This window comes from Manis javanica, chromosome 4 (assembly GCF_040802235.1).
Source record: "Manis javanica isolate MJ-LG chromosome 4, MJ_LKY, whole genome shotgun sequence".
Lineage (NCBI taxonomy): Eukaryota > Metazoa > Chordata > Mammalia > Pholidota > Manidae > Manis > Manis javanica.
Window position 1 is genome coordinate 106,883,387 of NC_133159.1, and position 24,084 is coordinate 106,907,470.

At 37.2% G+C, this 24,084-nt stretch overlaps 1 protein-coding gene and 1 pseudogene across 10 annotated transcripts in view; one reads left to right on the plus strand and one right to left on the minus strand.

Annotated features, from left to right (window-relative positions):
• The window catches only part of RNPC3 (RNA binding region (RNP1, RRM) containing 3), a 48,974-nt gene that overhangs the window by 22,127 nt on the left and 2,763 nt on the right, over nucleotides 1–24,084 (minus strand). For 2 of the 10 annotated variants that reach the window (XM_017673676.3, XM_017673675.3), the window contains 7 exons: nucleotides 21,091–21,209; nucleotides 20,109–20,192; nucleotides 17,858–17,969; nucleotides 16,680–16,748; nucleotides 15,436–15,578; nucleotides 14,828–14,998; nucleotides 12,139–12,261 (listed from right to left, as the gene is read on the minus strand). In XM_017673676.3, the coding sequence (XP_017529165.1) occupies nucleotides 12,139–12,261; nucleotides 14,828–14,998; nucleotides 15,436–15,578; nucleotides 16,680–16,748; nucleotides 17,858–17,969; nucleotides 20,109–20,192; nucleotides 21,091–21,209 (821 nt within the window). The remainder of the gene's footprint in view (nucleotides 1–12,138; nucleotides 12,262–14,827; nucleotides 14,999–15,435; nucleotides 15,579–16,679; nucleotides 16,749–17,857; nucleotides 17,970–20,108; nucleotides 20,193–21,090; nucleotides 21,210–24,084) is intronic. The other 8 variants (XM_037004083.2, XM_073234545.1, XM_037004084.2 and 5 more) reach the window with 8 other exon arrangements.
• On the plus strand, nucleotides 17,976–20,099 carry LOC140848970 (60S ribosome subunit biogenesis protein NIP7 homolog pseudogene; annotated as a pseudogene).

The window sequence follows — 24,084 nt, forward strand, 5'->3', positions numbered from 1 at the left end:
TGATAAAATTCAGCAGTGAATTCAAGATTAAAGATGGCGGCGTGAGAGGAGAGACAGAGGCTTCCTCCTAAAGCTGGATACAATTAGAAAAATTTAATTGGTGCAACTAATCCTGAGAGAGCAACAGGAAAGAGGACTGGGTCAGACTGCACACACCGGGAGAAAAGAGACCTCTCCAAACGGGGTAATGTAGCAGAGCTGTGGCTCCATGGGACCCGAGGCCCTCCCCCACCCCAGCTCAACAGCGGGAGGAAGAGAAATGGAGCAGGGAGGGAGTGGAAGGCTTGGGACTGCTGAATACCTAGCTCCAGAGATCTGCGCTGGGAGCATAAACCTACATTTCATGGTGCTTTCATGAGACTAGGATGACTACTGGGTTGGAAAGTTAATACAGGCCGAGTTCCTGGGGAGACTGGGATTCTGGCTGCTTGTGGAAAGCAGGGATCCGTATCTGGCTGCTCTGGGACAAAAACTTATACCTGTGTGACCACCCCACTGGCTCAGGCAGTGGAGACAGGCACAGGAGCCAGGAGGCGGGGAACAGCTCTTTCCTACCCCCCGTACTGCTCCCCTGTGACCCCTGACATTGCTTCAAGGGCTCAGCAGCACCAGAATAGAGCTTCTGGATACTAGAGGGTGCCATATACAAACATGATACGCCAAAGGAACCTTGTCCAGAGTAAAATTGTTAATACAACTCCCAAGAAAGATATAAATGATATGGACCTTGTGACTCTTCCTGAAAGGGAGTTCAAAATAAAAATAATCAACATCCTAATGGAGGTACGGAAAGACATCCAAGAACTCAGGAATGAATTCAGGTCAGAGATCCAATTGTTAAAGAAAACGATGGAAGGTATTAAAAGCAGGTTGGATATGGTGGAGGAGACAATAAATGAAATAGAAACTGGAGAAGAGGAATACAAAGAAGCTGAGGCACAGAGAGAAAAAAGGATCTCTAAAAATGAAAGAATATTGAGAGATCTGTGTGACTAATCCAAGTGGAACAATATTTGCATTATAGGGATACCAGAAGAAGAGGAGAGAGAAAAAGGGATAGAAAGTGTCTTTGAGGAGGTAGTTGCTGAAAACATCCCCAATCTGGGGAAGGAGATAGTCTCTCAGGCCATGGAGATCCACAGAACCCCTACACAAGGGACCCAAGAAGACAACACCAAGACACATAGTAATTAAAATGGGAAAGATCAAGGGTAAGGACAGACTGTTAAAAGCAGCCAGAGGCAGAAATAGGATCACAAAGGAAAGCCCATCAGACTAACAACAGACTTCTCAGCAGAAACCTTACAGGCCAGAAGGGAGTGGCATGATGCATTTAATGCCATGAAGCAGAAGGGCCTGGAACCAAGATTACATTATCTGGCTAGATTATCATTTAAATTTGAAGGAGGGATTAAACAATTTTCAGATAAGCAAAAGCTGAGTTTACCTCCCACAAACCATCTCTGTTTTGGAGGGACTGCTATAGATGGAAGTGTTCCTAGGGATGGAGAGCTGTCACCAGAGGTAGTAAAATCATGGTAGAGAGGGTAGAGCAGCTGATTGCGAGGCAAATGCAAAATTAAACTGACTATCCCCAAAGCCGATCAAGGGATAGAGAAAAAGTATAGAATCTGATACCTAATACATAAACAATGGAGGAGAAAGAAAAAGGAGGAGAAATAGAAAAGAACCTTTAGATTATGTTTGTAACAGCATACTGAGTGAGTTAAGTTAGACTCTTAGATAGTAAGGAAAGTAACCTGGAACCTTTGGTAACCAAGAATCTAAAGCATGAAATGGCAATAAGTACATACCTATTGATAATCACCCTAAATGTAAATGGACTGAATGCACCAATCAAAAGACAGAGTCACTGAATGGGTAAAAAAACAAGACCCATCTATATGCTGCTTACAAGAGACTCACCTCAAACCCAAAGGCATGCAGAGACTAAAAGTCAAGGGATGGAAAAAGATATTTCATGCAAACAATAGGGAGAAAAAAGCAGGTGTTGCAGTACTAGTATCAGACAAAATAGACGTCAAAACAAAGAATGTAACAAGAGATAATGAACGACATTACATAATGATAAAGGGCTAAGTCCAACAAGAGGATATAACCATTATAAATATATATGTACCCAACACAGGAGCACCAGCATATGTGAAACAAATACTAACAGAACTAAAGGAGGAAATAGAATGCAATGCATTCATTTTAGGAGACTTCAACACACCATTCATTCCAAAGGACAGATCCACCAGACAGAAAATAAGTAAGGACACAGAGGCACTGAACAACACACTAGAACAGATGGACTTAATAGACATCTATAGAACTCTACACCCAAAAGCAACAGGATACACATTCTTCTCAAGTGCACATGGAACATTCTCCAGAACAGACCACATACTAGCCCACAAAAAGAGCCTCAGTAAATTCAAAAACACTGAAATCCTACCAACCAACTTTTCAGACCACAAAGGTATAAAACTAGAAATAAATTGTACCAAGAAAGCAAAAAAGCTCACTAACACATGGAGGCTTAACAACACGCTCCTAAATAGTCAATGGATCAATGACCAAATTAAAATGGAGATCCAGCAATATATGGAAATAAACGACAACAACAACACAAAGCCCCAACTTCTGTGGGATGCAGCGAAAGCAGTCTTAAGAGGAAAGTATATAGCAATCCAGGCATATTTAAAGAAGGAAGAACAAACCCAAATGAATAGTCTAACGTCACAATTATCAAAATTGGGAAAAGAACAAATGAGGCCTAAAGTCAGCAGGAGGAGAGACATAATAAAGATCAGAGAAGAAATAAACAAAATAGAGAAGAATAAAACAATAGCAAAAACCAATGAAACCAAGAGCTGGTTCTTTGAGAAAATAAACAAAATAGATAAGCCTCCAGACAGACTTATTAAGAGAAAAAGAGATTCAACACACATCAACAGAATAAGAAATGAGAAAGGAAACATCACGATGGACCCAACAGAAATACAAAGAAATATTAGAGACTACTATGAAAACCTATATGCTAAGAAGCTGGGACACCTAGAAGAAATGGACAACTTCCTAGAAAAATACAACCTTCCAAGACTGACCAAGGAAGAAACACAGAATCTAAGCAAATCAATTACCAGCAAAGAAATTGAAGCGATAATAAAAAAACTACCCAAGAAAAAAAACCCCAGGCCAGATGGATTTACCTTGGAATTTTGTCAGATATACAGAGAAGATAAAATACCCATTCTCCTTAAAGTTTTCCAAAAAAATAGAAGAGAAGGGAATACTCCCAAATTCATTCTATGAAGCCAACATCACTCTATTACCAAAACCAGGCAAAGACCCCACCAAAAAAGAAAATTACAGACCAATATCCCTGATGAACATAGATGCAAAAACTCAATAAAATATTAGCAAACTGAATTCAAAAATATATAAAAAGGATCATACACCACGACCAAGTGGGATTCATCCCAGGGATGCAAGGATGGTACAACATTCAAAAATCCATCATCATCCACCAACCACATCAACAAAAAGAAAGACAGAAACCACATGATCATCTCCATAGATGCTGAAAAAGCATTCGACAAAATTCAACATCCATTCATGATAAAAACTCTCAGCAAAATGGGTATAGTGGGCAAGTACCACAACATAATAAAGGCCATATATTATAAAGCCACAGCCAACATCATACTGAACAGTGAGAAGCTGAAAGCTTTTCCTCTGAGATCGGGAACAAGACAGGGATGCCCACTCTCCCCACTGTTATTTAACATAGTACTGGAGGTCCTAGCCATGGCAATTAGACAAAACAAAGAAATACAAGGAATCCGGATTGTTAAAGAAGTTAAACTGTCACTATTTGCAGATGACATGTTATTGTACATAAAAAACCCTAAAGACTCCACTCCAAACCTCGAAGAACTGATATCGGAATACAGCAAAGTTGCAGGATACAAAATTAACACACAGAAATCTGTGGCTTTCCTATACACTAACAATGAGCCAATAGAAAGAGAAATCAGGAAAACAATTCCATTCACAATTACATCAAAAAGAATAAAATACCTAGGAATAAACCTAACCAAAGAAGTGAAATACCTATACCCTGCAAACTTTAAGACACTCTTAAGAGAAGTTAAAGAGGACACTAACAAATGGAAACTCATCCCATGCTCTTGGCTAGGAAGAATTAATATCGTCAAAATGGCTATCCTGCCCAAAGCAATATACAGATTTGATGCAATCCCCATCAAATTACCAACAACATTCTTCAACGAACTGGAACAAACAGTTCAAAAATTCATATGGAAACACCAAAGACACGGAATAGCCAAAGCAATCCTGAGAGAAGAATAAAGTGGCGGGGATCTCACTCCTCAACTTCAAGCTCTACTACAAAGCCATAGTAATCAAGACAATTTGGTACTGGCACAAGAACAGAGCCACAGACCAGTGGAACAGATTAGAGACACCAGACATTAACCCAAAAATATATGGTCAGTTAATATTCAATAAAGGAGTCATGGACCTACAATGGCGAAATGACAGTCTCTTCAACAGATGGTGCTGGCAAAACTGGACAGCTACATGTAGGAGAATGAAACTGAACCATTGTCTAACCCCATATACAAAGGTAAACTGAAAATGGATCAAAGACCTGAATCTAAGTCATGAAACCATTAAACTATTGGAAAAAAACATAGGCAAAAACCTCATAGACATAAACATGAGTGATCTCTTCTTGAACATATCTCCCCGGGCAAGGAAAACAACAGCAAAAATGAGCAAGTAGGACTACATTAAGCTGAAAAGCTTCTGTACAGCGAAAGACACCCTCAATAGAACAAAAAGGAACCCTACGGTATGGGAGAATATATTTGAAAATGACAGATCCGATAAAGGCTTGATGTCCAGAATATATAAAGAGCTCACGCGCCTCAACAAACAAAAAACAAATAACCCAATTAAAAAATGGGCAGAGGAACTGAACAGACAGTTCTCTAAAAAAGAAATACAGATGGCCAAGAGACACATGAAAAGATGCTCCACATCGCTAATTATCAGAGAAATGCAAATTAAAACTACAATGAGGTATCACCTCACACCAGTAAGGATAGCTGCCATCCAAAAGACAAACAACAACAAATGTTGGCGAGGCTGTGGAGAAAGGGGAACCCTCCTACACTGCTGGTGGGAATGTAAATTACTTCAACCATTGTGGAAAGCAGTATTCATCAAAATGCTCAAAACAGACCTACCATTTGACCCAGGAATTCCACTCCTAGGAATTTACCCTAAGAACGCAGCAATCAAGTTTGAGAAAGACAGATGCACTCCTATGTTTATCGCAGCACTATTTACAATAGCCAAGAATTGGAAGCAACCTAAATGTCCATCGGTAGATGAATGGATAAAGAAGATGTGGTACATATACACAATGGAATACTACTCAGCCATAAGAAGTGGAAAAATCCAACCATTTGCAGCAACATGGATGGAGCTGGAGAGTATTATGCTCAGTGATATAAGCCAAGCAGAGAAAGAGAAACACCAAATGATTTCACTCATCTGAGGAGTATAAGAACAAAGGAAAAACTGAAGGAACAAAACAGCAGCGGAATTACAGAACCCAAAAATGGACTAACAGGTACCAAAGGGAAAGGAACTCGGGAGGATGGGTGGGCAGGGAGGGATAAGAGGGGGAAGAAGAAGGGGGGTATTAAGATTAGCATGCATGGGAGGGAGGGAGAAAGGGGAGGGTAGGCTGCACAACACAGAGAGGACAAGTAGTGATTCTACAACATTTTGCTAAGCTGATGGACAGTAACCGTAATGTGGCTGTTAGTGGGGACCTGATATAGAGGAGAGCATAGTAAACATAGTATTCTTCATGTAAGTGTAGATTAAAGATTAAAAAAAGAAAAAAGAAAAAAAAAAAGCAGTTCCTGTGTGCAGACCTCCAATGAGTTCTGCACAGTGGTATAGAGGGCATGTCAAAGTGTGGGCAAAGGGTCTGTTTGTTTCTATGCAGAAGATCAAGGCCTAGCTTGGATACCCAGAAAATGAACTAAGATACGATATGAGGAGGAGCTTCCGGCATCAGCACTCTCCGGAGGACTTGTGCCAGGGGGATGATCATCAAAAAGCCTCCATAGGGATCTGGGCGATGCTGCGGTTGTGGCTGCATCCACCCCACCATTTCCTGGACTTGCCATTGGAATGAGGAGGGAGATGTCTAGGCTGGCATGTGCATACAGTGAGACAACAAATTTGACTGGATCTGTACTGTTGGAACTCAACCAGGAGTTGGGAGGGGTGCAAGTTGTAGCATTCCAAAATCTTATGACTATAGACTATCTACAGTTAAAAGAACATATGGGATGTGAACAGATCCCAGAAATGGGCTGCTTTAATTTGTCTGATTTCTCTCAGACTGTTCAAGTACAGTTGGACAATATCCATCATATCATAGACAAATTTTCACAAATGCCTAGGGTGCCTAAATGGTTTTCTTGGCTTCACTGGAGATGGACGGTAATTATAGATTTGCTTTGTTTATGTTACCGTATTCCTATTATGTTAATATGTGTGTGCAAATTAGTTAGTAGTTTAAAACCTATACATACTTAAGGTACTCTACAAGAAGATATGTCAAAGAAATAATCAATGCTCCCACGTTTCCTTCCATATGCTACATCTATAGCTTTTCTTCTTCCTTCCTAATTACAACCCTTAAATAGAATTGGTGCCTCATATCGAATTTACCGAGTATCATAATTCCTCCAGGTGGTAAAGATACCTCGAGACAAGTGCTGGGCATAGAAGCCACAGGGCATAAATCTGCAAAGAAGTAAAAAGCTAACCTTTTCAAACAATATGGCTTCTCTCTCACTTACCAACTTTACATTTCCCTGTATGGCCCCGGAAGATGACTGGTTAGCCAGAGACGGGTAAGATTCCTCAAGGGAGGAACAACCTAAGACAGGCACAGTCGCAGGGGGGCCATCAGCTGAGAAATTTGGGATCAACAGTGGTGAATCTTAGAACCTCACCCCCCCCTGCTTTGAGAGAAATCTTCTGCATCTGTGGATGTTTTGCTGCCCTTGTCTAGCTTGGATTAACACACAGTCTACAGGCACACACCTGATCATCTACAATTGCTCTCGTACAACACTAAACTATGTTTTCTACCTTTATCTTGCATCTACCTACCACTTCAGCATTTTATTAAAAATAAATATAATAATAATAATAAAGGGAGAAATGTGGGATCAACATATAAATCAAGTATAAAAATCAAACGAATATTCATATTTGACCTGATTGTTTATAGTTCATAATGCGTGATCAAAATCGAAAGTTTCTGTGATGAATGCCCTTGTACTGTTCACCATGTAAGAATTTATTCACTATGTAAGAATTCATTCACCATGTAAGAACTTGTTCGTTATGCTTCATAAGATTGGAGACTGACGAGAATTAGGCTTGAGATGGATTAGTGATTGTACATTGAGCATTGACCCCCCTATACTGAATTTTATTGTTGTTAACAACCATTTGATCAATAAATATGAGATGCCCTCTCAAAAAAAAAAAAAAAAAAAAAGATCCAGACTAATGGATGTCAATAATACTTTGCAATAGCAGTTTTGACAATTATATTTTACAGTATTACTTTTTAACATTGGATATTCACTTAAAATTTATTTGATAAGTCTAAATAGAAATATCAAAATGTAAAAAAATAAAAAAAAAAAAACCACAATGAGATATCACCTTACACCAGTAAGGATGGCCATCATCCAAAAGACAAACAACAATAAATGCTGGCGAGGTTGTAGAGAAAGGGGAACCCTCCTACACTGCTGGTGGGAATGTAAATTAGTTCAACCATTGTGGAAAGCAATATGGAGGTTCCTCAAAATGCTCAAAATAGACTTACCATTTGACCCAGGAATTCCACTTCTAGGAATTTACCCTAAGAATGCAGCACTCCAGTTTGAAAAAGACAGATGCACCCCCATGTTTATCACAGCACTATTTACAATAGCAAAGAAATGGAAGCAACCTAAGTGTCCTTCAGTAGATGAATGGATAAAGAAGATGTGGTACGTATACACAATAGAATATTATTCAGCCTTAAGAAGAGAACAAATCCTACCATTTCCAACGTCGATGGAGGTAGAGGATATTATGCTCAGTGAAATAAGCCATGTGGAGAGAAACAAATACCAAATGACTTCACTCATCTGTGGAGTATAAGAGCAAAAGAAAAACTGAAGGAACAAAACAGAAGCAGAATCACAGAACCCACGAATGGACTAACAGTTACCAAAGGGAAAGAGACTGGGGAGAATGGGAGGGTAAGGATGGATAAGGGTGGGGAAGAAGAAAGGGGGTATTATGATTAGCATGTATAATGTGGGGGGTGGGGGATAGGGGAAGGCTGTGCAACACAGAGAAGACAAGTAGTGATTCTACAACATCTTACTATGCTGATGGACAGTGACTGTAAAGGGGTTTGTGGGGGGGGGAATTGGGGTAGGGGAGAGCCTAGTAAACATAATGTTCTTAAAAAAAAAATTCAGCAGTGAAACCATCTGGTCCAGGAGTTTTGTTCTTAGGAAGTTTTTTGATTACCAATTCAATTTCTTTGCTGGTAATTAGTCTTTTCAGATTTTCAGTTTCTTCCTAGGTCAGATTTGGAAGATTGTATTTTTCTAGAAGTTGTCCATTCTTCTAGGTTATCCAGTTTGTTACCATATAATTTTTCATAGTATTCTCTCATAATTCTTTGTATTTCTGTGGTGTCCGTGGTAATTTTTCCTTTCTCATTTCTGATTCTGTTTATGTGTGTAGATGCTTTTTTTCTTGATTAGTCTGGCTAGGGGTTTATCTATTCTGTTTATTTTCTCGAAGAACCAGATCTTGCTTTCATTGATACTTTCTTTTGCTTTATTCTTCCCAATTTTATTTATTTCTGCTTTAATTTCTTTTTGTCCCTCTTTCTTCTGACTTTGGGCCTCATTTGTTCTTCTTTTTCTAGTTTCACTAGCTGTGAGTTTAGACTGTTGTTCATTTGGGATTGTTCTTCTTTCTTGAGGTACACCTGTATTGCAATATATTTCCCTCTTAGCATAGCCTTTGCTGTGTCCTACAGATTTTGTGTTGCTGAATTATTGTTGTCATTTTTCTCCATGTATTGCTTGATCTGTTTTTATTTGGTCATTGATCCACTGATTATTTAGGAGCATTTTATTAAGCTTCCATGTGTTTGTGGGTTTTATCATTTTCTTTGTTTATTTCTAGTTTCATACCTTTGTGATCTGAGAAGCTGGTTGGTACAATTTCCATTTTTTAACTTATGTTAAGTTTTTTTTGTGGCCTAGTATATGATCTATTCTTGAAAATTTTCCATGTGCAGTTGAGAAGAATATGTATCCTGTTGCTTTTGGATGGAGTGCTCTGCAGATGTCCATTAGGTCCATCTGTTCTAATACACTGTTCAGTGCCTCTATCTCTTATTTTCTGTCTGGTTGATTTGTCTTTTGGTGTGAGTGGTGTGTTGAAGTCTCCTAAAATGAATGCATTGCATTGTATTTCCCCCTTTAATTCTGTTAGTATTTGTTTCACATATGTAGGCGCTCCTGTATTGGGTGCATAGATATTTACAACAGCTATATCCTCTTGTTGGACTGACCCCTTTATCATTATGTCATGTCCTTCATGTCTCTTTTGACTTCCTGACTTTCTTTGTTTTGAAGTCTATTTCGTCTGATACAAGTATTGGAACTCCTGCTTTTTTCTCCCTGTTAGTTGCAAGAAATATCTTTTTCCATCCTTTCCCTTTCAGTCTGTCTATGTCTGTGGGTTTGAAGTGAGTCTCTTGTAGGTAGCATATAGACGGGTCTTGTTTTTTAATCCATTCAGTGACTGTATGTCTTTTGATTGGTGCATTCAGACCATTTACATTTAGGGTGGTTATCGACCGGTATGTACTTATTGCCATTGCATGCTTTAGATTCGTGGTTACAAAAGGATCAAGGGTAATTCCCTTACCATCTAACACTCTAATTTAACTCACTTTGTGTGCTTTTACAAACACAACATAAATGTTCTTCTTTTTTTTTCTTTTTCTTTCTCCTTCATTCTTTGTATGTTATGAATCATATTCTGTACTCTTTGTCTATCCCTTGGATGATGACATCTATTTAGCCTTAGGAATACTTCCATCTATAGGAGTCCCTCCAAAATGCACTGTAGAGGTGTTTTGTGGGAGGTAAATTCTCTCAACTTTTTCTTATCTGAAAATTGTTTAATCCCTCATTCAAGTTTAAATGATAACCTTGCCAGGTATAGTATTCTTGGTTCAAGGCCCTTCTGCTTCATTGCATTCAATATATTATGTCACTCCCTTCTGGCCCGTAAGGTTTCTGTTGAGAAGTCTGATGATAGCCTGATGGGTTTTCCTTTGTATGATTTTTTCTCTCTCTAGCTGCTTTTAAAAGTCTGTCTTTATCCTTGATCTTTGCCATTTTAATTATATGTCTTGGTGTTGTCTTCCTTGGGTCCCTTGTGTTGGGAGATCTGTGCACCTCCATGGCCTGAGAAACTATCTCCTTCCCCAGATTGGGGAAGTTTTCAGTAATTACCTTCTCAATGACACTTTCTATCCCCTTTTCTCTCTTCTTCTTCTGGTCCCCCTATAATATGAATATTGTTCCATTTGGATTGGTCACACATTTCTCTCAATATTCTTTCATTGTTAGAGATTCTTTTTTCTCTTTGTGCCTCAGCTTCTTTGTATTCCTCTTCTCTTAATTTCTATTCCATTTACTTTCTCTTCTACTACATCTAATCTGCTTTTAAATCCCTCCATTGTATGTTTCATTTCATATATGGAATTTCTTAATGATTGAATCTCTGACTTAAATTCATTCCTGAGTTCTTGAATATTTTTCTGTACCTCCATAAGCATGTTTATGATTTTTATTTTAAAGTCTCTTTCAGGCAGATTGGTGAGTTCAGTTTCATTTGGCCCTTTTTCTGGGGTTTGTGAAATTTTGGTCTGAACCATGTTCTTTTGCCATGTCATAATTCTGTGTGGTGCCCAGAATCTCCAGTCTTTGGAGCTGCTCAGCCCTAGAGTGAGGCTGGGGGTTGTAGGGGAGTGGAGCTGGTGCCTGGGGGGAGGAAACATTTGTTTCCTGATTCCTGTCTGTGGTGCCTGTCTCAAGTGTCAGAACCAGTGGGCCAAGCACACAGGTATAAGCCTCTGTCCTTTGTGTCTATAGCTGTTGTAGGATGAGCGTCCTTCTGGTTGGCCTGACCCCGGCTCAGTGATTGCCGGTTCGCGAATCGGTGCCAGCATGCTGGGAGGAAGGTGCAGCAGGCTGCATGTCACAATGGGGGGGGGGGCCTCAGAGCTGAGTAGGCAGCCATGGGAATGGGGCACCTGAAGCTCCTCAAAGTTCCCAATCAACTGGGCAGAGCACGCCCAGACAACCTTGTCCAGCTCTCCCCTCCCCCATGAAGCAAGCTCCGTTCAAATCCTGCTCCTTTAGCAGCCCTCTCACTGCTAGGATGCCTCTCAAACCACTTCCCTTTCCTTTGTTCCAGAGTGGCTGGGTGTGGATCCCCTCCTCCACAAATGGCCGTAATCTGTCTCTCAAGCACTCCACCCATCTTGAGCTCCCCAAGGTCCATAGCACCACACAGTGTAGGTTTCTGCTCCCAAAGCAGACCTCCAGGGCTGGGTGGTCAGCAGTTCTAGGCTTCCACCCCCTCCCCCACTCTGTTTCTCTTCCTCCCATCGCTGAGCTGGGGTGGGGGAAGGGCTTAGGTCCCACCTGATAAAGGCTTTTGTATGTTACCCTGTGTTCATTCATAAGGTCTGCATGCAGTCTGTTTCAGCCTTCTTTCTTGTTGCTGTTTTAGGGTTAGTTGTAACAATTAACTATATTTTCATACTATTTGTGGTTTGGGGAGGAATTCTTCATCTCACCTCTCACGCCGCCATCTTGAATCCTCCTTCCCTTGTTTTTAAATGATGTAAGTCAAGGAAATAGACAAAGTATATACAGAACCCTTCTTCATAATCAAGAAAAAAAATACCTGTGTGAAGCAGATGGTGTGTTCAACATATCCTTTATTTTTTGCTTTTTTCTCACATGGTGCTGCTTTACTGTTTTTGGTCTTTTAGGCTGAAGATTTGCTAGTTCCATCAGTTTGGTCATTCTACATTAGGGAAAGGTAAAGTAAAAAAGATTTCCTTATGTAGAAGCTGGCTATTTACCACTGTTTCTGTTAAGCTGAAGTCTCTATTTGTGCCTGTAAGAAGTTATAAAATTATTTTTCCAGCCTAAGTATAACTTCTAAGCATTACCAATTTGACAAAAGCTCAAGTTATAATTCTCCTTACTCAACTTTCATCTTATTTTGAAGGAATCTGGAATTTATCTAATTGCAACTTAACTTTTAAAGATGTTTTATTATAAAAAATATTAGTTGACCAAATAAATGACTGGACTTGAGGCCAAAAATTTGAACAGGACACACTAAAATAAGTAATTTATTGCCCTTTTCTTGGCAGATACTCAAAAGACCTTGCAAACACAGTAAAATTATGAATTAAACTCTAATTATTAGAGTACCTGGACTGAAGTATTTTTACTTAAAAGCATTTTGTGCATAGTTGTTGCAAATGAATCTTATAAACAAGATAACTTACTTGAGAATAAAGTTTTCAAATACTATACTCTGAAATAGCTTATAAGTAACAATCAAGGTGTGATAATTGATAGCCTATACATACATACCTTATCTCCATCATGACTAATATCTAGACTAGATCTAGCCTAGGCACTTTTGTATCTTCTATAGGATCAGAAAAGAACCTCAAAAAACTAAATAGACACAGCTCTACTTCTCCAGATTTATATTTGGGAAATTTGAAAGCAAAATATACATACAATAAAATGAAGGGAAGGAGAAGAGTGTCATTAAAATAAATTTTAAAACTTTTATCCCTAAGCAAGGAATAATGTATAGATATGTTGTAAATTGTTAAAGCCTCTGAATAACCATGGTTAACCCAAAATTGTATGAATAAATCCAGTTACACAAAACATGGACCTTTATTCATAAACTGTTCACCTACAGAATACCAAATCTCTACAAAAAGTGAGAAATATATTACGCAATCAATAGTTTCTGAATAGTACCATTTTTTAAAAAACATTTCCAGAAGATGAGAGAAGCATGAAACCAGAGATTATTTCATGTAAGGTTTTGCACTCATGACTCTAGAAGAATTATTTGCAGATTTCCTCACTACATCCCTAAATGGAAATCTAAATAAATAAAATGAAAAACAAACAGAAAAGGTTTGGTCAGTCTACCGACAGCATTTGTAATTATTACCATTACTTTCATAAAGAAAGTAAAATTTGCAGAGGTTAAGAATTAACCCAGTGTAGCACTCTACATACACTGTTCTTCACATAGCAACAAGTTTCACACAAGAACTGCCAGCCTTCCTAAACGTCTCAAATCAAGACTGATACTGTATCTACCCTTATTTCTTAGCTTCAGTGGCTCCCTTACACTTTGATTTTCAACTCTTTCCCTATACACTGAGCCACGACTTTAGCGAACATTGACTCAATAATAGTAAAACTGTTGCTGATTATTTGCATATGTTGCCCACATTGCCTGCTTGGATTTTAACTCATGTCAACCATTCCTGTATCTCACCAGTTCTGTGCATAGTTAAGATTCACATCCTTTGACCATACTGGTCTTCTAGGCTCAGGGTTGAAAAATTACAGCCCATGGACCAAATCCAGCAATATTTTTTTGTTGTTGTTAAATAGAAAGCTTTGTTGAAACACAACCACATCCACTCATTTTAGGAACTGTCTATGGCTGCTTCCCACTAAACTGGAACTCCTTGTCCCTACACTGAAAATGTTTATAATTTCGGTTCTAGGCTGTGCTGTGGATTATATGCCTGACATTAACAATTTACTGTTCTTAAACTGAAGGAACAAAACAGCAGCAGACTCACAGACTTCTAGAAGGGACTACCAGTTACCAAAGGGAAGGGAGTGGGGATGGGGTGTTGGAGGGTGGAGGGAGGGAGAAGGGGATTGAGGACATTATGATTGGCACACATGGTGTGTGTGGGGATAATAGGGAAGACAGTGTAGCACAGAAAAGACAAGTAGTGACTCTGTGCCATCTTGTTATGCTGATGGACAGCGACTGTGGTGGGGTGTGTATGGGGACCTCGATAATATGGGTGAATGTAGTAACCACCATGTTGCTCATATGAAACCGTCATAAGACTATATATCAATGATACCTTAATTTAAAAAATGTACTGCTCTTCACCAAAATCTTAAAATAAATCATCAAGAACTACCAATAAAAAGAATAGTTCATCTGCAGTAGTTACTATGAATAGTTTTGTATAAAATCCTACAAAATTGTTCTAGAAATTATTCAGAGGTGACTACACTTCAGGGGAGTAAGCTGAAAAATCATGAAAATAATCTATTCTTGTCCTTATAATTTGAGAGAGTTGTTTAATAAAATCCCCACAAAAGAATTAGTGAATAATGAATCATTGCTCCCAGAGAAAATTAAGGATTCAGTTCCTGCAAGCTCACATTTCATCAGTTGATCAATGTGAATTTCTATTTAAGAACACCTTATTTCATCTTGTTGATTCACTAACATTGAACTCATAGTCAAGAGCACTATAACTTAGAACGGAACAAAGCTTATCTAACACATGTACCTTCTCCATAGGACACATAACAGCCTTCTTGATCTTGGAAACATCAGACAGCACTTCAACATATGCTTGGGGACCATTTTAAACAGCAAAATCACCACCAAACAGCAGAAATATGTGAAAAACATGGTATTAAATGCACCATAGCACGGACACTTCTTTATATTATGAAAGCTGAAATAAATGCAGAATGTCACCTTGTTTTACCTCATCTAGGAATGTGCATGTAAAGAGACTCAAAATTTTCATCACTGTGTGCATGCCCAAGTCCACAGAAGACCATAAAAGCATTGCAAATATTTATTTTGGGGTACAAATAAATTTTATCAAGTAGGCAAATTCATAAATGCAGAATGCACAAATGAGGATCAATTGTACTTTATAATAACAATCATCAATCTAAAAAATTACTCATTAACTGAAAATTTTTCTTCCATCTTGGTATTTGGGCTCAGGTCTTAATCTATAGCTACATATATGCTTGAGGGGTTGGGGCAAATTCTAACGACCCCAAATTATGAAGAATTATATGCAAATTTAAGAAGAATAAGAGATTCTCTTTTCCATATTCTGTGTTTTTAGAACCTAAACCAATATTAGACATCACAAACCTCTGTCGGTCTTCATCATCACTGCTTTCATATTCTGATTCTTTATTAGATAATTCCTCATCCTCATCAGGCAAAGGAGGTTCCTCTGGTGGCTGAGGAGACGCAGGTGGAAGAGGTGCATGTAATGGCATATAGTCTTCATACTAATTAAAAAAACAAAAATACTATGGCAATCTATGATATAAATAGAAAAGAAAAACGATTTCTATTCAGATATATGATTCTCATATTGCTTTCATGATATTTTACACATTCAACAACTATTGAGGTAATACCTCCTGTGGCAGACTGCTAGCTGATCATAAAATTTACTTCATCTTCCTTGACCCCTAGGCTAAACTAAATTCTAAACTTCCCTGCCGGTTAGATTTCACCAACAAGCTGAGTTTTAGCCAATGGAATGTTAGCATAAAACCTTTCACACATAATCTTCTCTTCCTTCTTGATTTGCTGTTCCAACCTGAGAATGTGCATAGTAAAAAAAACTATTGAATTATTTGAATCTCCTCAGTAGACAGAACACCATTTTGCCCTACTTTAGGAACAGACCTGACATAAGTAGGAAATAAACTGCATTAAGTGACTAAGATTTGAGTTTTATTTGATAACAGCAGCATAATTTTAACTAATATCTCTGCAGTGCGCCAGGCATTGAGGTGTTAGGGTTACATAGGAAAATTATGAAGTCAGTAGTATACACATTAGAAAAGCAGACAATATACAATACACAACTGAAAAGAAATTTTCTACTTACATGTTATCACTCAAAATTACTTCTCATTGCTATTATCAAAAAGGTACTAAGAATACTATAGCTAAATAACTAGAATTATGCAAGAGCATACATACCTTACTGTCTAAATTACTGATAGATTTGCATAGTAAATTTTAAAAATATTAGTAACATTTCTTGTCTTCTGCAAATGAAGCTCTATGTGTAATAAAACCAGAGCAACGGAAACTTCAGATAATTTTGTTAAATGTAATTATAGAATGGCAAAAAGTTCTGGGTCAAAAGAATAAACAACACTGGCAGAAATGATGGCCTCTAAGCGTCTCTTTCATGTTCTGGCTTTCTCCCACTTTTTGTTCTCCACTTGACTATTATTATTTCATTAACTTTATATCTGTTCTTTATTCTGAATGCACATACAGGTCATTGGCACATTTGTAATATTTAGCCTCAGTAATCTTACCTCAAGAATATAAATTTTGAATCTTAAAAATTCTAAGAGCTCTCTTACCATGGGAGGTCGTGCAGTAATTTGTCCAAAAGGTGTGGGCAAATTCATTTTATTCATAAGATGAAGTACCTTAGAGTGGTAAAACATTTAAAATCACACAGTAAAATAACGATTCAACTCACACCTTTTATTTTATACACTTGAAAACTTCGCAACACTAGTGGTTAATTTAATGCAAAGGCTAGTCCACACTGAACTTTTACAATCACAGGACAGGGCTAAAAGAAGGCACTGGCATATCTCAAAAGACTAGCCTTCCTAAAATGTTTGTCAATTCTACAAATACTATTATCTTATTAAAAATATCATGTTCTTGCAATGCAAAAATCTACTACAATGTTATGTCCTTTTCCTTGATAATTGTGACATTATGAAACACAGAGAAGTACAATAAAGAAAAGAAATATCATCTATATTTTGTACTTCAAAGAAGTATCTTATTTTTGTCAATAATTTCAGAATTTGCTGAGGGGGTCCAATAGGTCTTTTCCTTTAAGAATGAATCTCTACATTAAAGGTAGGCTAAGTAACAAATAATTGTTAAGAAATTATATTTCCCAAATTATCTAATGTGTATGTTATTAATATTAAATATAGTAGTATGTTTATGCTATAGTTTATAAAAGTTTATATACTTTACTTGAATACAGTTAATATTTCATTACCATTTGCCGTGGACTGAATGTTTGTAATACCCTCCACAATTTCCTATGTTGAATCCTAGGCTCAATGTGGTGGTATGAAGAGGTGGGGCCTTTGGAAATAATTAGACCATAAGGCTAGAGCCCTGATGAATAGGATAGGTATCCTTTATAAAAGGGGCCCTGGAGAGCTCTCTCACTTTCTCTTGACTATGTGAGGATATAAAGAAAAAACAGCCCTTTGCGACCCAGAAGAGTACCCCTCACAGAACCCAAACATGATGGCACCCTGATCTTGGACTTTCAGCCTACACAACTGTGAGAAATAATTTTTGGTTGTTTCTAAGCCACCCACTCTATGGTACTTAGTTATAGCAGCTTGAACTAAGACATCTTTAAAATGCCGCAGTATCATTGCATGTTGAAATTAGTCTAATTAATACTACTAAGAAAAATTATGATTTATTATAGAAAATAATGTATCAAGTTATATAAGCATTTATTTAGAAGAACTTAAGTTTTATTTCACTTACTTACCTGTACATAGAACTTAGGCACACTTGCTAAAGCATTTACTATGTTTGCTAGGATTGTGCTTGAAGGTGGTGGATACATGTACTTGAGGCATGAATTCAGAGGAAAAGTCAGCCTGAAAAAAATTATTTAAAATCCTTATCATGTTTTGTATATTTCACACCAATAACTCACTTTCGGTAACCTGATCACACACAATATTACTCAAATAATTCAGTACTCTTAGATTTACCTTGATTTACTTTTAGATTTTTTCCTACAAGATCTAAATAAGTACAATTTTTAAAAAACTTGCTTTCTGATTGCATTACAGAAAAATAAGGTATTCATCAGAGCTCATCTTAGAACTCTAAACATTTGAATGGAACCAAATTCTGTGACAAACTCTTATAACTCAAAATGTTTAATCAATGCATTAAAAATGACACAGTATGGTCTGGCAGCTGAGGCACTGAGGGTCTGGCATCCCAACCCAGGGGGAAAATGCGATCTTTGACTCAAGAGGAGATCCATGTAATGTTTGAAAAGATAGCAAAATACATTGGGGAGAATCTTCAGCTGCTAGTCAACAGGACCGACGGCACCTACTGTTTCAGGCTGCACAACGACTGGGTGTACTACGTGAGTGAGATCCTGAAGTTGGCTGCCAACATCTCCAGGGACAAGCTGGTTTTACTGGGGACCTGCTTTGGAAAATTCACCAACACCCACAAGTTCTGGTTACACATTACTGCTCTCGAGTAACAAGCACCCTATGCCAAGTATAAAGTGTGGAAAAGCCTGGAACAGAGCAGTATGGGAACGATGTGTTGAAATCTGGGCTGGATGGAATCACCAAAAATACTTCTCAGTACTAGGGAGTGGTGGCCTACTCCATGGAAGACATCACCTCCATTGGGTTTTGGGGTGGCAGCAAAACCTACACAAGACTGCAAGAAAGTAGACCCCATGGCTACTGTGGTATTTCATTAGGGCAGACATTGGGGAATACGTGCGGCACGAAGTGACTTAAAAAGAAATCGTTGCAAGGACTTATGGCTGTATGGAAGGGCGCTAGTTTTGTTTCCTGCATCTGGACCATCACGTTGAATTTTGTCAACACTGTGACCTACTCAGGGACTTCTTAGTTTAAAATTCTATTATGGACGAATGCAGGCTGGATTCTTACTATGCAGAAATGGCTCAAAAATGGTGTTTCAGATCTTTGTGTTCATTACTAAATAAAATACTGTGTTTTATATTTGAATTAGAAGGCTTGTTTTAAGTAACAGGTTCTAAATCATTGGACCTGGGGACAAGAATGGCTTATTTTTATCTGTGATAACACTGTTTTCCAAACTCATTATTAAGAACACATGGATTTTCTTCATTATTTATGAATACTATGAAAGTTAGATATTACCATATCAGAGTAGTAGGCTGTGTGGGATATTACAAATGATATTTGGATAAAATAAGAGCAATTTATTTTGATTTTCTATGCAGTAGGTTCTATGCTGTGTATGAAAGAGAAACTTGGATTCAAACCCCAGTTGTGACATCTACAAGCTGTATGGCCTTAGATGAGTCATCAAACTTTAATAAGCTTCATTTTCTTCTGTTTCAAATAGCTTTGACCTTCCTACTTAAGGGGAGTTTTTAGAATTAGAAATCATGATTGAAAACACCTAGCACAGTGCCTAGCAAATGATAGGTGTTGAATAAATGCTAAGAATTATTTTAACATTGCATATACTGAGTACTTCTAGTACTAAGAATAAGATCTTAAGAGTGTAACTTGATTATATTATGTTGGTTTTTACAAGCTGTTTTCTCAATCTTTCTTTTTCTTGGATGGTATGATCCCAGGCTTAATGTTTTTTTCATCACCTTCATTTCCTAAAACATAATTCCCCTTATCAACTTTTACTTACCTGACTGGACTAAATAAAAAGCCCTAACAAGAAACCCTGAAATAATTCAGTCCTCCATCTTTCCAAAATTATCTTTAGAATTATTAAAATATACTCTTTTAAAATGGAAAACATTTCACAAAATTTTTTTGAACTACCTGTATTGTACAATTTAATGAAAACTTATTTTAAATTTCAAAGGTGACATCTCAAAAAAAATTCTTTCCACCTACCAAAAAAAAAAAAAAAATGACACAGTATGTAATAGAACATCCTTGTGTAAAAAATTATCTTATTTGCAATATATACACCCAGAACAACAAAGCCAAAGGAACAACAAATTGCAAACAAAAAATACTAACCCATGGTTTGGTGCAATTCCATTTTCTATAGTTAAACAACCAAGTTCTTTCTTTTCTTTCTCATCTTCCACAGGGTCTTCAGACCTAGGAAGTATAGAACAAAATTAGTCTTATCTTTGGAAATAGAGTGAACAATTATATACAGAAAAGACATTATCTTTTCAAATATGGTATTACAGTTCCATAGTAACTTTCAAGCACTTCTCAAACACCAATGTAAAGGAAGGTAAATAGTCAAACTTTAATGAATAGCTTCTCTGTTCCAGATACTATACAAGGCATGTATACATCATCTTTTACTATTCAAAGCAACCCTAAACAAGATGGTATGATAAATTTCATTAATCAAAAAAACAAAAACAAACCCTCCCCCTTAAGTTTACATGGTATGCAACAGTGGTACTCAAATGTCTTTAATGTGCATCAAAATCACCTAGAGGGTTTGTTAAAACTCAGACTGATGGGGCTTTATTCTGACCTCCACAAATTTCTAATTCAGTAGGACTGGGTTAAGGTCCAAGAATCTGTATTTCAATGAAGAGCCGACATGATTCAACTGATCCAGGTACTATTTTGAGATCTACTAGTCCAACACAAATTTGAAAAGGTTATTTAAGTAACCACAAGTTACAGCTGGGAACAAAATACCACTTTTTATTTCAAAGGCCATGCCTATTCATGATACCCTGTCATCTGTAATACAAGGACTTCATACCAGCTACGTCTCTCCACTTAAACTTGAATGCTTTTCACTCCATTCTCTTCCCACTTCACATTAATTCCTAATAATAAATCAACACTCTGGTCTCTAATGCACAATTAGGAACAAAAATATATTGTTTTAATGTACTAGATTCAATACAGAGATGTATCATTTATTGTTTCAAATTATTTACTTGCAAGTCTGAAAACAATCCAACAGCAATACAACTGATTAAAATAAATACTTTAAAATGTTAGGAAAACCTAACTATCTACATACCTTTTCTTCTTTTCAGTGCCCGAAGAGGGACATGGGGAATGAACTCGATCTAGCTCTTTTGCAAATTCAACAACTAAAGTATGACCTAAAAGTTTCAGCTGATGGAGTCTTGTCAATGCCTTCGTTTGGAAGAACAAGAGAGCAAAAAATTTTATGATTGCACCAAAAACTGTTAAGAGACTGTCTACAAAATAATTTATACACGGTCTTTGTTAATGCTCTTAACATTTCCTTCGCTATTTCTAATCTCAGACTGTCAAGCCTTTATCACTTATAAAGCAACTGCTTCCTGTCACTGAGCAAAACTAAAATCTGGTTAAATTCAAGTCTGCCTTACCCGGGCAGCAGAAAATGGTTAGAAAAACAAATCTAAAAAATGGGCTAGGTGACTTTAAATTCATGACTACAACCACACATCTAGGGGTGAACATTAATAATGTCACAGAGTTACATATTACATTCTTAGTTCCTTTTTTCCAACAATCTCCAAGAAAATTTTTACTTTCTCCTTATCCCTCAACCTTACAAAATCCCTCTCCCATTCTTTTAGCCTAAGACCTTGCTTCCTACTTTGCAAAAACTGAAGCATCCAGATTGTCACCATAACTCCCCATCGGTATACCAGTATACGCACACACATATTCTATCTTCCATTTGTTATCATTTACTACTATCCACATTTTCTCTAAACCCAGTTGCCTGACTTACATACTAACTAAATCGCACCCTCTTCACCTACTCAAGAGTCTATCTTCTACTCTCTGGAACTTCATAGGGGCTGTTCTTACACTGTATACTGCTAATTTTCTGACTTCTCCTGCATCATCCACATCAACATACAAATATGCTCCTATTTCTCGCATCCTGAAGTATTTATTTTTTCTTCATCTATTGATCCTACGTACACTGCCTTGCACTGCCTTTCCCCCGACACACCATCTTTTATTAGGCTGGCAGTAAAACTTAAGAATGAGCTAAGTGCTCTCCTAAAATTCCTTTCTTCCAGCAAGTCTCATACCTATTCTGATCAGGCCAGTGACTTAATCAGTCCACGAACACTGCTTGTCAAGAAATTCTGTATCACCAAGCCAATAATTAACTCTTGAGTCACCTTTTTTACTGCATTTATCATCAGCATTTACTACAAGATAACTCCCTGTACATGTTCTTCACTTGGTGTCAAGACACCATACTTTCCTAGTTTTCTTCTTAGCTTACTGGCTGCTTCTCCTCAATCTCTTTGGCTTGTGCCTGCTCAAACTCTTAATGTTGACATATTCCAGAGCTGTATTACTGGTCCTATCTAGTTTTCTGGTGTTCTAACCCAACATGCTAAATTTAAACTCCTTCTGTATGCTGATGATTTCCCAATTCATAACTGCATCCCAAACCTTTGTCCTCAAGTCCAGGTATACATACCAACTACCAGATAGCTTCCCTTTGGTGTCTAATAAACTGAAAATCAACACTTCAGAAACCAAACCACTAATCTTCTCTGACCACCACCCCCCAACCATTGTTCTCTATCTAGAGCCTTCCCCTTTTCAGTTGATGGGAACTCCATTTATTATTTCATAAATCTTGGAATCATTCTTAACACCTCTTTCCCACATTGCATACCAAAGCCATCAAGAATTCCTATTTGCTTTTACTTTCAAAACATATTTAAAAATATGAACACTTTTTATCAACTCCAGTGCTACCACCAGGGTCCAAGCAACCATCATCCCTGGACTGAATTACCATAACCTTTTAACAAATTTTCATTTCCGCTCTTCCCTGTCTTCCATCTATTCTCAACACAACAGCCAAGGTTATCTTCTTAAAGATGTGTCAGATTATGTTATTGCTTGCTCAAAATATTCCCTGTACTCCAATGGCTCCCCATTTTATTCAGAGTAAACTCCAGAGACCTGAATTTCAACTCCAGAGACCTCTGACTAGAATGCATTTTCCCCAGATATTCCCTTAGTTAACTTTCCCAATTTTGTCTAACCACTTGCAACGTAACTGACCACATCTAGCATTCCTATTTCATTCTTTGTTTTCCATTGCATTTATCATTTTCTAAAATATTAAACAATGTATTAAGTTTATTTTTTATGGTCTATTTCCCCTTTTGACAATGTAAGCCCCAATAAGGGCATAAATCTTTTGTTTTATTCACTGATATACGCCAAGACCTAAAGCAGCATATTACACAAAATAATCACTTAAAATACTGTGAACAAAGGGAACTGCAGACCTTAACTGGGACAGTTGTATTCCACCATCTTTATGCATTCTTATTTAACTGCTTCATTATACAAAGCAAGTTTTAAAATGTTTCAATAGTTTTCAAGTCCTAAATCAACTGAGGTCTCATGAACCTTTGATTATCTGAAATACAGGTCAACTGGGCTGAACTGTTTCAATTTTTTCTTCTCAAAATGGATGCCACATACATTCTCTTTTCAAGGATTTATGCTTTTTCCATTTTTAATGTTAACTAATTTTCCTATCTCTGTCAGCTACTTACTTTACTCTTAAACATTTGTCTCCTTTTGTTTTTGAAATATCAGTCAGGTGCACTCTAAGTCTTGTCACTGCTACTATCTTGTCTTTCCTTCTCTTTACTAATCTTGACCCTAAAACAATGTGGTTTCATTACCATATTTTATTTATAAATTCTTATGCTATATTAAGAAAAGTTTTTCTCTGAAAAAAAAATTTCATATACATTAAAAAATACATGTAATATGAAAGTCTTATGTAATCCCATCCACAGATAAAAATTTGTATTAACAATCTGGTAAATAGCTTTGCCACATTTTTTTTCCTATGCGTGTACAATATGCTACAAGTTTTCCAAAAATCTAAGGTCACAATACACAAAATACACGTTTTTCTACTTTATTCATATATTTTATGTGGGCTACCTAATACATATTAATACTGGGCTATTAATACATATTCATTTGACCTCATTCTCTAGCAGTTGTGGTCCAGTAAATG